The sequence below is a fragment of the Castor canadensis genome, chromosome 4 (genome assembly GCF_047511655.1).
Source record: "Castor canadensis chromosome 4, mCasCan1.hap1v2, whole genome shotgun sequence".
NCBI lineage: Eukaryota > Metazoa > Chordata > Mammalia > Rodentia > Castoridae > Castor > Castor canadensis.
In genome coordinates this window covers 56,562,051-56,574,243 of record NC_133389.1, presented here as the reverse complement: position 1 = coordinate 56,574,243, position 12,193 = coordinate 56,562,051, and the positions used below count along the sequence as shown (strand labels likewise).

The 12,193-nt window shown below is 34.6% G+C and overlaps 1 protein-coding gene across 3 annotated transcripts in view; it reads right to left on the bottom strand.

Moving 5' to 3' along the window:
* The window catches only part of Smchd1 (structural maintenance of chromosomes flexible hinge domain containing 1), a 135,871-nt gene that overhangs the window by 32,170 nt on the left and 91,508 nt on the right, over nucleotides 1-12,193 (bottom strand). For 2 of the 3 annotated variants that reach the window (XM_074070221.1, XM_074070222.1), the window contains 8 exons: nucleotides 11,911-12,063; nucleotides 10,731-10,857; nucleotides 10,460-10,579; nucleotides 8,913-8,998; nucleotides 7,378-7,500; nucleotides 5,492-5,682; nucleotides 3,473-3,582; nucleotides 3,253-3,323 (listed from right to left, as the gene is read on the bottom strand). In XM_074070221.1, coding sequence (XP_073926322.1) covers nucleotides 3,253-3,323; nucleotides 3,473-3,582; nucleotides 5,492-5,682; nucleotides 7,378-7,500; nucleotides 8,913-8,998; nucleotides 10,460-10,579; nucleotides 10,731-10,857; nucleotides 11,911-12,063 — 981 coding nt within the window. Of the gene's footprint in view, nucleotides 1-3,252; nucleotides 3,324-3,472; nucleotides 3,583-5,480; nucleotides 5,683-7,377; nucleotides 7,501-8,912; nucleotides 8,999-10,459; nucleotides 10,580-10,730; nucleotides 10,858-11,910; nucleotides 12,064-12,193 lie in introns of all 3 variants that reach the window. The other variant, XR_012447116.1, reaches the window with a different exon arrangement.

Below are 12,193 nucleotides of genomic sequence, written 5' to 3'. Positions count from 1 at the left end.
CACAAACATAAAAAAAAAAAAAAAAAAAAGTTGGTTCTTTGAAAAAATGAACAAGATCGATAGACCCCTGGCAAACCTGACTAAAATGAGGAGAGAAAAAACCCAATTTAGTAGAATTAGGAATGCAAAAGGGGAGATAACAACAAACACCATGGAAGTCCAGGAAATATCAGAGACTACTTTGAGAACCTATATTCAAATAAATTTGAAAATCTCAAAGAAATGGACAGATTTCTAGATACATATGATCATCCAAAACTGAACCAAGAGGAAATTAATCACCTGAATAGACCTATAACACAAAATGAAATTGAAGCAGCAATCAAGAGTCTCCCCAAAAAGAAAAGTCCAGGACCTGATGGATTCTCTGCTGAGTTCTATCAGACCTTTAAAGAAGAACTGATACCAACCCTCCTTAAACTGTTCCACGAAATAGAAAGGGAAGGAAAACTGCCAAACACATTTTATGAAGCCAGTATTACACTTATCCCAAAACCAGGCAAAGACACCTCCAAAAAGGAGAACTATAGGCCAATCTCCTTAATGAACATTGATGCAAAAATCCTCAACAAAATAATGGCAAACTGAATTCAGCAACACATCAAAAAGATTATTCACCACGACCAGGTAGGCTTCATCCCAGGGATGCAGGGGTGGTTCAACATACGAAAATCAATAAATGTAATAAACCACATTAACAGAAGCAAAGACAAAAACCACTTGATCATCTCAATAGATGCAGAAAAAGCCTTTGATAAGATCCAACATCATTTCATGATAAAAGCTCTAAGAAAACTAGGAATAGAAGGAAAGTTCCTCAACATTATAAAAGCTATATATGGCAAACCTACAGCCAGCATTATACTTAACGGAGAAAAATTAAAACCATTCCCTCTAAAATCAGGAACCAGACAAGGATGCCCACTATCTCCACTCCTATTCAACATAGTACTGGAATTCCTAGCCAGAGCAATTAGGCAAGAAGAAGGAATAAAAGGAATACAAATAGGTAAAGAAACTGTCAAAATATCCCTATTTGCAGATGACATGATCCTATACCTTAAAGACCCAAAAAACTCTACTCAGAAGCTTCTAGACATCATCAATAGCTATAGCAAGGTAGCAGGATATAAAATCAACATAGAAAAATCATTAGCATTTCTATACACTAATAATGAACAAACTGAAAAAGAATATATGAAAACAATTCCATTTACAATAGCCTCAAAAAAAATCAAATACCTAGGTGTAAACCTAACAAAAGATGTGAAAGACCTCTACAAGGAAAACTATACACTTCTGAAGAAAGAGATTGAGGAAGACTATAGAAAGTGGAGAGATCTCCCATGCTCATGGATTGGTAGAATCAACATAGTAAAAATGTCGATACTCCCCAAAGTAATCTACATGTTTAGTGCAATTCCCATCAAAATTCCAATGACATTCATTAAAGAGATTGAAAAATCTACCGTTAAATTTATATGGAAACACAAGAGGCCACGAATAGCCAAGGCAATACTCAGTCAAAAGAACAATGCAGGAGGTATCACAATACCTGACTTCAAACTATATTACAAAGCAATAACAATAAAAACAGCATGGTACTGGCACAAAAACAGACATGAAGACCAGTGGAACAGAACAGAAGATCCAGATATGAAGCCACACAACTATAAGCAACTTATCTTTGACAAAGGAGCTAAAAATATACGATGGAGAAATAGCAGCCTCTTCAACAAAAACTGCTGGGAAAACTGGTTAGCAGTCTGCAAAAAACTGAAACTAGATCCATGTATATCACCCTATACCAAGATTAACTCAAAATGGATCAAGGATCTTAATATCAGACCCCAAACTCTTAAGTTGATACAAGAAAGAGTAGGAAATACTCTGGAGTTAGTAGGTATAGGTAAGAACTTTCTCAATGAAACCCCAGCAGCACAGCAACTAAGAGATAGCATAGATAAATGGGACCTCATAAAGCTAAAAAGCTTCTGTTCATCAAAAGAAATGGTCTCTAAACTGAAGAGAACACCCACAGAGTGGGAGAAAATATTTGCCAACTATTCATCAGACAAAAGACTGATAACCAGAATATACAGGGAACTTAAAAAACTAAATTCTCCCAAAACTAATGAACCAATAAAGAAATGGGCATGTGAACTAAACAGAACTTTCTCAAAAGAAGAAATTCAAATGGTCAGAAAACACATGAAAAAATGCTCACCATCTCTAGCAATAAAGGAAATGCAAATTAAAACCACGCTAAGATTCCACCTCACCCCTGTTAGAATAGCCTTCATCAGCAACACCACTAAAAACAGGTGTTGGCGAGGATGCGGGGAAAAAGGAACCCTCTTACACTGTTGGTGGGAATGTAGACTAGTACAACCACTCTGGAAAACAATTTGGAGGCTACTTAAAAAGCTGGACATCGATCTACCATTTGATCCAGCAATACCACTCTTGGGGATATACCCAAAAGACTGTTACTCCAGAGGCACCTGCACATCCATGTTTATTGCGGCACTATTCACAATAGCCAAGTTATGGAAACAGCCAAGATGTCCCACCACTGACGAATGGATTAAGAAAATGTGGTATCTATACACAATGGAATTTTATCCAGCCATGAAGAAGAACGAAATGTTATCATTCGCTGGTAAATGGATGGAATTGGAGAACATCATTCTGAGTGAGGTTAGCCTGGCCCAAAAGACCAAAATCGTATGTTCTCCCTCATATGTGGACATTAGATCAAGGGCAAACACAACAAGTGGATTGGACTATGAGCACATGATAAAAGCGAGAGCACACAAGGAAGGGGTGAGGATAGGTAAGACACCTAAAAAACTAGCTAGCATTTGTTGCCCTTAATGCAGAGAAACTAAAGCAGATACCTTAAAGCAACTGAGGCCAATAGGAAAAGGGGAACAGGTACTAGAGAAAAGGTTAGATCAAAAAGAACTAACCTAGAAGGTAACACCCACGCACAGGAAATCAATGTGAGTCAATGCCCTGTATAGCTATCCTTATCTCAACCAGCAAAACCCCTTGTTCCTTCCTATTATTGCTTATACTCTCTCTACAACAAAATTAGAAATAAGGGCAAAATAGTTTCTGCTGGGTATTGAGGGGGCGGAGTGGGTGGTAAGGGAGGGGGCAGTGGGGAGAAATGAACCAATCCTTGTATGCACATATGAATAATAAAAGAAAAATGAAAATAAAAAAGAAAAGAAATTAAATACATACCTCTTTCCTATAATGATTGGCTGCATCCAGATTATCCAAAATAATGGTGTCTCCTAACAGCATGCCAAATACTAAGAAAAGCAAAAATTACAGAATGACATATTAATAAAACTACAACTTATAAGCTAAAGAACAGTAATTTTTCACAATCAGTAATTTATAGATCTGTATCACAAATGTAACATCTGTACAAAAATAAAGCCACCACAATATTCTTTACCTGTTTCACAATGTTCTATGTTATCTGGAAATGTTAACAAATCTCGGGCAAAGACTGGATCTCCAATGGGCTTAAAATATAATTTTCCATTTCGGAAATGAGGCAGCGGTCTAAATAAAAAAATATTTGAAGTATTAAACAAAGCACGTATCACTTCTTAATTTCAAAACTGTAAGAAAAACATATTAATATACTATTTATCATTTTGACCATAAAATTGACTATCTACCAAAAAATGAAAACAAAAATATTTACCTGGCTTTATCTACATGGCTACCCTCAATAAAGCTAACTACTTAGTTTGACAAGGAAAGGAGAAAAGCAGCCTTTAAAGCTAATCCATATGAAGACATCAAGGACACAACTGCCTCATGTATAGAGTGGCCAACATGATACAGGAAGGGACAAAGTCCAAAACTGAGACAGGTGAGGGAGGCAGCTCTATGTACCTTGAATCCCTGACCCTTCTGCAGAGCACAAAAAGCAGTTGAAGCACATGGCAAACAATGGAGTTTTCAGAGACAGTGGATGAATGGTGACAGGGACATTTCCTTTCATATGGTGAGGAGAGGGGATGATGGAGGCTTTGGCAGACAGTTAATTTTGCAAGAAGCAAAAATCTCTGCCCCACCAAGGAAGGGAGGGTGGAATACTAAGAACAGGAATGGAGTATAACCGAATTCTAGAACAAACTTTAGCCCTAAGTACCCAATTTATATTTTCCCTAAGCCAATTATTTTCTCAACTTGGTATTTAGGGAGTGCAGAGATAAATGTGGGCTTTCTGGAGGAAAAATCTTTTTTCTCACAAAAAAAGTATTACTCTTATTAACAAAGCAATTGTGACTGTCAAGATGTCCGATTTTATCAAAAATGGATACTGGTTAGGAAGCAACAGAGTAGCAGAAATTGATAGATATGAGTCTAATCCCCAGCTACTTTCTGAGCTGACTTTTAAATTATATAATGAAATAATGTACACTTATTGACACAGCAGACTCATACTTGAGTTGCTAGTCTTCTTCAAGTCCTCACTCAGACCCAAATTCAGGTCTCATGAAGCTTTGTTTAGAAATCTGAAAAAGTTACTGGCCAATACTGTGTTAACATTTTATTTTTTTTCTTTTGCTAGCTTCCTTCTAGATTTTTTAAGGTGAATTTAAAAAAAATAGGCATACTCAGAGTACCTATAGTTTTTTAAAAAAAGTTTAACATGCCTAATTATTTTCCCTAAACTCACTTTTTGAAAAGTAAATGAAGTATCAATTACTTAAAGAAGATAGATTTATACTATCCATACATTAAAATAAGATTGAACTGTCCAACTAGAAACTTCTACATTTCAACTGTGCTACTGGCGATTCTAGTATTTGTGAATGACGTGGCAACAGACCCTTTCTACTTAAAGTGTGGTTTATTTTCACAGGTTATAAATAGGACAAAACTTACACACCTCTAGTCTTACTCCAAATAAAGGTGTTCTGTATTCTATTAGCAATAAAAACATCCTTCTACCTTTCCTGTTGCAAAGGCCAAAGATCTGCTTTAGATCTGTATGTGTATTTGCTTGAGTGTATAATATATCACAAATATAAATAACGTTCAATAGGCAATAAGACATAGCATATCTGGTCAAATACAGTGCAATATTGATATTAATGATGTATGCTCACGTGTGATGCAGATAAAAATATGTAGACAGTTCAAGTCACATCTCTGTTTTTACACCTTTTAAAGGAAGCATTTTTATTTAATATTTTTTGTGGTGGTAGGAATTTAATTCAGGGCCTTGTCTATGGTAGGCAAGAGATCTACCTCTGAGCTATATCTCAGCCCTGAGAAATCATTTTTAAATTAAGAGCTGTGATAAAAAATAGACATTGTGGATTGGGGGTATAGCTTTCAGTAGTAGAACTCTTGTTCAGCATGTGTGAGATCCTGGTTTTAACCCCTAGAATTACAAAGCAACAAAGCAGACAAAGTGTGTTAGAAAAGATTATTACTCTCACTTTTCTCTAACCTTTTCCAATCTGGCAGAGTCTTCTTATAAATAGAATCAAGGGGTAACACCTGTTGGCGACCTTGGGTTTCATCATAGATGCGACGTGCAGCATCAGTGGTTAGGGTAACCACACAGTCCATGTCACTTGCCAGATGCCAAGAAATAACCATTGCAGCTCTATCATCTTCAATTTGTGCGAGATGTGCAATCTAGAACCCATTTTAATAAGATCAAGTAGAAATTTTAAAAATAAACAAAAACTTGACATTAACTATTTAAAAAGCCTAACCCTAAAGAACAAAAGGATCTTTCTGAAACACACAAATAAAAAGAAATTCTCAGTCAGGCATAGTGGTGCAATGCCTATAATCCCAGCAATTGGAAGGCTGAGGCAGGAGGATCACAAATTAGAACCAGCCTGAGCTTCATAACCAGAATCTGTGTCAAACGAATAAAACCTGAGGGTGTACAAACATATCAACTTGATTATGTTAAAATGCCTATTTTGCTATTACATTTTGGGAAAAAAATTTCCACAGTAATTTCTTCTAGCAAATTTACAAATAAAAAAATACTGATAACTGTTAGCTAATTAAAAATTTGTTTTTTTATATTTTAGTATCTATGATTCGGAAGTCACTGACAGCCATTAAGTTCATTTAAATAAAGAATAAAACAGTGTAGTTGAGATTTAGTTAAACATATATACCTCATATTCTTTACTAAGAAGATATTTACCTTTGTAGTATATTCTTTCAGCAAGGACATGTACTACAAATAAGCATCGTTTCTTCAGCTTCTGCTGATAGGAACGTTTCTTTGGAGCTAAGGGTAAGTATTCACTTTCCTTAAAAAAACTGGCTTTTGGTAGCAAGCATTCTTGTTCAAAGTCCACCAAGGTTGGGGATATTGTGGCCTTATCAAAACCTCATTCATTGTGCTGATCTGGTCATGCCTACCCTTTATTCTTAGCTGATCTGGCAGCACTAGCAACAGGAATGTTTTACAACACTGTTAGAAACATCATAATGTCTGCCCTTATTTCCCAATTCACCAGAAATAAGGTAAAGAAAAGTAAGAAAACAAGACATGCAGGCTGGGGATGTGACTCATGGGTTTAAAAAAAGAGAATGAGAGTTCTAGTCAATGCATGAGGGTTAGTAAAGGCAAAATCAAATACAACAAAAGAAACAAGTCTTAATTTATTTTGTTTGCAGTACTTGCATTTGAGCTCAGTATCTTGTGCTTGCTAGGCAGGCACTCGATCACTTGAGCCACACTATAGCCACAAGAAAAAAGAAGTCTTATTTGTGACAAATTAGGCTTACTTTTTGAAATAAATACCATAATAGAGTAAAATCTATCTAGAAGGGTATATTAACCATAAAAGGAAAAGAAATCACAGTCATCTAAACTTAATAATATTTGCAAATAGAAATTCCATTCTATAAAAACATGAAATAAAATGAATTTCATGACTGAGTAACAGTAGGATAAAAATGAAAATATAACTCCATCTGATGTAGGCAGCCAAAGATGGAAAGAACAACAGATGAAAAGGAATTTAATCCCTTAGTATTAAATATGCAGAAAGTTTTTGTTTGTTGTTGCTTTTTCTTAAATTCTAGGAATTCACTCTCTAATAGCCTTAGACTTGGAACTCAGAAGACTTTTGGTATTGTTTTATCTTGGTTATATACCTTAAGATTCAGTCTCCTGTGAAGGTCTTGACTCTCCAAAAAGCCCTATGACATGAAAACATTTCTAAGTAGTAAACAAGGTCCTATTATGGTATCCTATTGGAACAAATTAAAAATTACAGAGAAACTGACACTATTATATCACTTTTAGACAACATATTTTAAACAAAACTAGACAACAAGAATGTACTGCTTCTTACAAACCTTTCCTAAAACATCTCCACTGCCTTTAGTATAATTTGGAAGAGTACATGATCTTCTAGGCTTTTTCTTTAGTTCTTCCTGTTCAGATATCTTTCTTTTCAAAAGTGCTTCAATGTGAGGCATCTGTAATTTATAAAGAAAAATGATCTACAAAGCCAATTACTCTTGCATCAGGCAGCCAACAAGGACAGCAGGGAAAAATCAACAATTTAGAGAACCCAAGAACATAAAGTTAATCAGCAGGCATTACTTCATAAAAAGAAAACAAAAAAACAAAAACAAAAACTATGCTCACTAGTAATATAGTAATTCCCATTTTCAAAAAGGGCTGGTGGATTATAGAACACCTGCCTAGCAAGCATGAGGCCCTGAATTCAAACCCCAGTACTGCCATAAGTCAATCAATCAATCCAATTTCAATGAATATTTCTTCTTTTTCTTATTGCATATGCATGTATACTTGTTTTTTTTTTCCTTCTGAAGGAATTTTTAAAAATTATTATTAATTTATTCACATGTGCATACATTGTTTGGGTCATTTCTTGCTCAGAAACAAACCCAGGACCTTATGCATACTAGGCAAACATTCTATCCCTGAACTGTAACTCAGCTCAAAGATGTAATGCCCTTTTCTTTTTTCCTACTGGTGCTGGTGACTGAAGCCAGGCTCTTGTACATTGTAAGTGTACTTCTACCACTTAGCAATTTACTGAATGTTTTTTATACTCATTAAGAAATATACTACCTTAGGCTGGAGGTGTGGCTCAAGTGGTAACAGTGCCTGCTTACAAGCACGAAGCCCTGAATTCAAGCCGGGGGGAGAAAAAAACAATACCCCCCCACAAAAAAAAAAAAGAAAAAGAAAAAGAAAACCAGTAGTCAGGCATGGTGGCACTATAATCTCAGCACTTGGAAGTCTGAGACAGGAGGAGTTTAAGGCCAGCCTGGGCTACACAGCAAGATTCTGTGTCAAAAAAAAAAAAAAAAAGAAATACACTACTTATTTGTTTGAAACTGAATTATACATATAATAGAAAATAAAATTTGAAAAGTTCCATACTGCTTTTTGTTACTTTCTTTCATCGTCTTTAGCCATCATGTATACTGGTTATTGCTTATGCAGCCTTTTACTGCAATGTTTGAATTGGTATATTAACTGCCTTTATGGGTGCAATTACATTAAAAAGGCAAACTGTAGGCAGTACACGGCGCTAAATTCCCAGTACTTGGGAGGCCACTGCGGGACGATTCCAAGTTTGAGATTAACATGGGTGACATAAGGAGACAGTTTCAAGAAACACACCAACATAAAGTGGGAAGAACTAAGGTAGAAATTCCAACTTCTTCTCTTCATCTTCCTTCAAATAATAAAAGCAATGTCTACATCTTAACATGAAAAGAAACAAACAACAAAATAGTAGGTGACTATATTATAATGCACATATGTATTTATACCCTAAAACAATATTATCTGTAGCATTCCTAATGAAACATAAATGGTTAAATTTTATTTTAAAAATCTTTAGAAGCTGTACCTGTTGTGTTGTAGGCATATCAATATTATGTGCTTTTAGTTCATTTCTCAACTGGGCCTCTTTTAATTGTGCTTCTTCAACTTGGCCTAAAATTAAAAACAACAGCAAAAACAACCTGCATCAATTTTTGATAGACCTCAAAACACAGCTTTTAAGAGGAAAAAAAAAAAAAAAAGCCTTAATTTTCAACTCCTTTTTTCCTTTTAATGTTTGATGCTAAAACGAAAATTGATAGGCGATTATTTTAGAAATTCAAAATTAAACTAGAAATCTTAAAGTTCAGTTATATAAAAATGAGACATAAAATTAATGGAGCTAAGCGTGATATTACAACATCATTGAACTGCAAACTCCTAATGATGTGGGGTAAGTTATTTACTCTTGTTCCACACGATTATAAAATGCTTATACATAATTGGATGGGTAGAGCTCAGAAGTAAGACTTTATAAAAACAGTGCTATACAAATGATATGTCATCACTACTGTTACCTGTTTTTTGGTGGTAATGGGGTTTGAATTCAGGGGCTGCACTTGGTAGGCAGGCACTCTACCACTTGAGCCCTTTGTGTTTTTAGTTATTTTTCAAATAGGGTCTCGCTTTCATGCCTGGGCTGGCCTGGACTACAATCCTCCCTGCTTAGCTGGATAAGAGGCATGCACCACCATGCCCAACTTTTTACTGACTGAGATGGGGTATCCCTAACTGTTTGCCAGGGCTGGCCTTCAACAATAATCAGGATCTCTGCCTCCCACAGGTGTAAGCCACGACACCCAACTTCTACTATATCTTTTATCTTGTATAGGTACACAAAATTGTGAGTCAGGCAATAAATACTGGTTGATGAAAATTTTAACTACATATATACATATAAAACAAATATAATTTTAACACAAAATAGTTATTATAGTATATAATTAACACAAAAATGAAAACTAACACAAGTCAAAAACTATAGCAAAAATATCTGACAAATGAAAGGGAATGAGGTGATACAAGTCAGCAAATGCCTTATTTTAATTGTATATGAAAATAATTTAAACAGCAAACATTCTCTGGATTGACTCAAGAATAAATTACATATTTCAGTTTCACTTCTTGTGACCCCATATGCCATTGTGGTGTGTAAAATACATACAGCCCATGACCCAAACTAAAAATGAAATTACTCATCACTCCCTCAGTAATAATGTCATCCAGTATCTTCTGCCAGGAGCTACAGCTGGATACAAACATTATTAGTATACCAAAAGCATATGAATTTTAGATCTTTGGATCATTTTCCAAAGATCCGTATTTCTAACAGAAAGTGTCAACTTTCTGAAATATGCTAGCAAGATACACGCTTATTTAAAATGAGGAACAGTTCATCTTAAAAACTGCCCAATGGTGACTAACATAGCCACCATTACTATCTTTCTGCAGTATTCTTCATTTCACTTACAGTCCAGGAAAACAGACACATGTTAGTCTCATGGTCTCCACCTCCTGTCTCACCACTCCCTAAAGCATAATTTTTTGTTACCTATGAATTACCAGGTTACTTACATTTCATTTCATCAAGAAGTTGTTTGCTGGCTTCAAATAAGCTTCTATACACAATAATAGACTTAGATAACTCATCCTTTTCTTTTGTAAGTGCTGCCATTTGTTGCTGTTTCTTAACATCTAAAGAAAAAAAAAATCAGATAATATAAACAATTTAAAAATTTTGACTTTTCCAAAACATGACCAAATATCTTGTCAAGAGAAAGCAAAGCACGGTTATCTAAAGTACCACTAACAATAGCGTTTATAATCTACTTTCCTAAAAACTTACCATTGTAAAACATAAATGGTAGGATATATGATTCTAATGTTCTTGATAAAGGTGATAGCCGAGGCTCAAAAACAATAAAGTATTCAGTACTATCCCTTCCAGGGCTATTTTCTGCCAGCACTAGACTCTGTGTAAGTAAAAAAGCATAAAGAAAATCTCAATTTAAAAAGAAAAATTTCACATTACATATCTCATCATGCCGTTTTCAAGTAAGAGGTAAATTTTAAAGGTAAAATGCACTGACTGATCTTTAACCAACACCACATAAAACATGAAACAAATCAGTTTACCTTTTGGAACTGGTTTGAAAGCCAAATGATCTTATCAGTACAATTTATGCAAAAATTATATAAAATGGAACAGTATAAGAAAAACTATCTTCTTTACATTAGATGTATGGATGTCCACTTACATCCTGACCTACAAACTCTTGATTCTAACCTTTAAGTTGAAGCAGTGTGAAATAGCTAGTAGTGTGAAAGTTATAAAAACAATCACAAAGAAATGCCCAAAGCTCAATGCTGAGTTTAAGTTACAGCTGTTCCCATGGAAGTAGATCCTCCAGTCCCAGGTGACAGAACAAGAGGTCCTTGAAAAAGCTTTTAAGATTTGTTGTTTAAAATTCTATTTTTGTATTAACACACAAAAACCTTAGTCTGCTTTGGCTTAAGACCAAAACATATAACTAGTAAGTGATGCACACAAATATTTTTAATCCCAAATGATTTTTCACGTTTGTGCAGAAATAGAAACTAGTGCTTTGTTTTTCAGACTACAAAAATAATTTACAGATAGAAAAGTAAAATTAAAAAAAATGTGAATTGACAGAACAGTATAGATCAATACAAAACATAAAAAGTTATAAAATTTAAGCTAAGAATTGTTTTTACAAAGAATAGAGAATATAAGTCCACCACAAAATCAATTCCCAATCCCATTCACATACTGTTTATTATTCTTACTATGTATTATCCCAATATAATTTCTAGTATAAAAGTAACATATACTTTAAAGACTTGCTTTCCAAATCCAATTTGTAAAATATTTCAGCTGGCTTTCCAATGTAATACGTTAATTAGAACTTTTTCATAGGTATGCATACAAATGAACAAGTATCCTAATATGTTGTCTTAGAATATTAAATACACAAATTTTATCACCAAAAGATATAAAAACTTACCGTAATATCAGCTGAACCATTCACAAAGGGAAATTCGAGTGTTCTAACTTTCCCAATAAAGAGGGGGGTATCAGTATCTTCCTCATTAAAACCTTTAATGGTAGCTAATACACTGCCAACCAAATTCATTCCAGTATGATTGCCATAATTATCCTTAAAATAAACAATAGAAAATAATTAGTGCATCTGCCTTCTCCTTTGGGATGTTAAAAAGCTATGAACTCTGTGTGAAGAATAAAGAGACAGGGAATTGGAAGGCATGACTAGCAAAGGGAAATTCTAA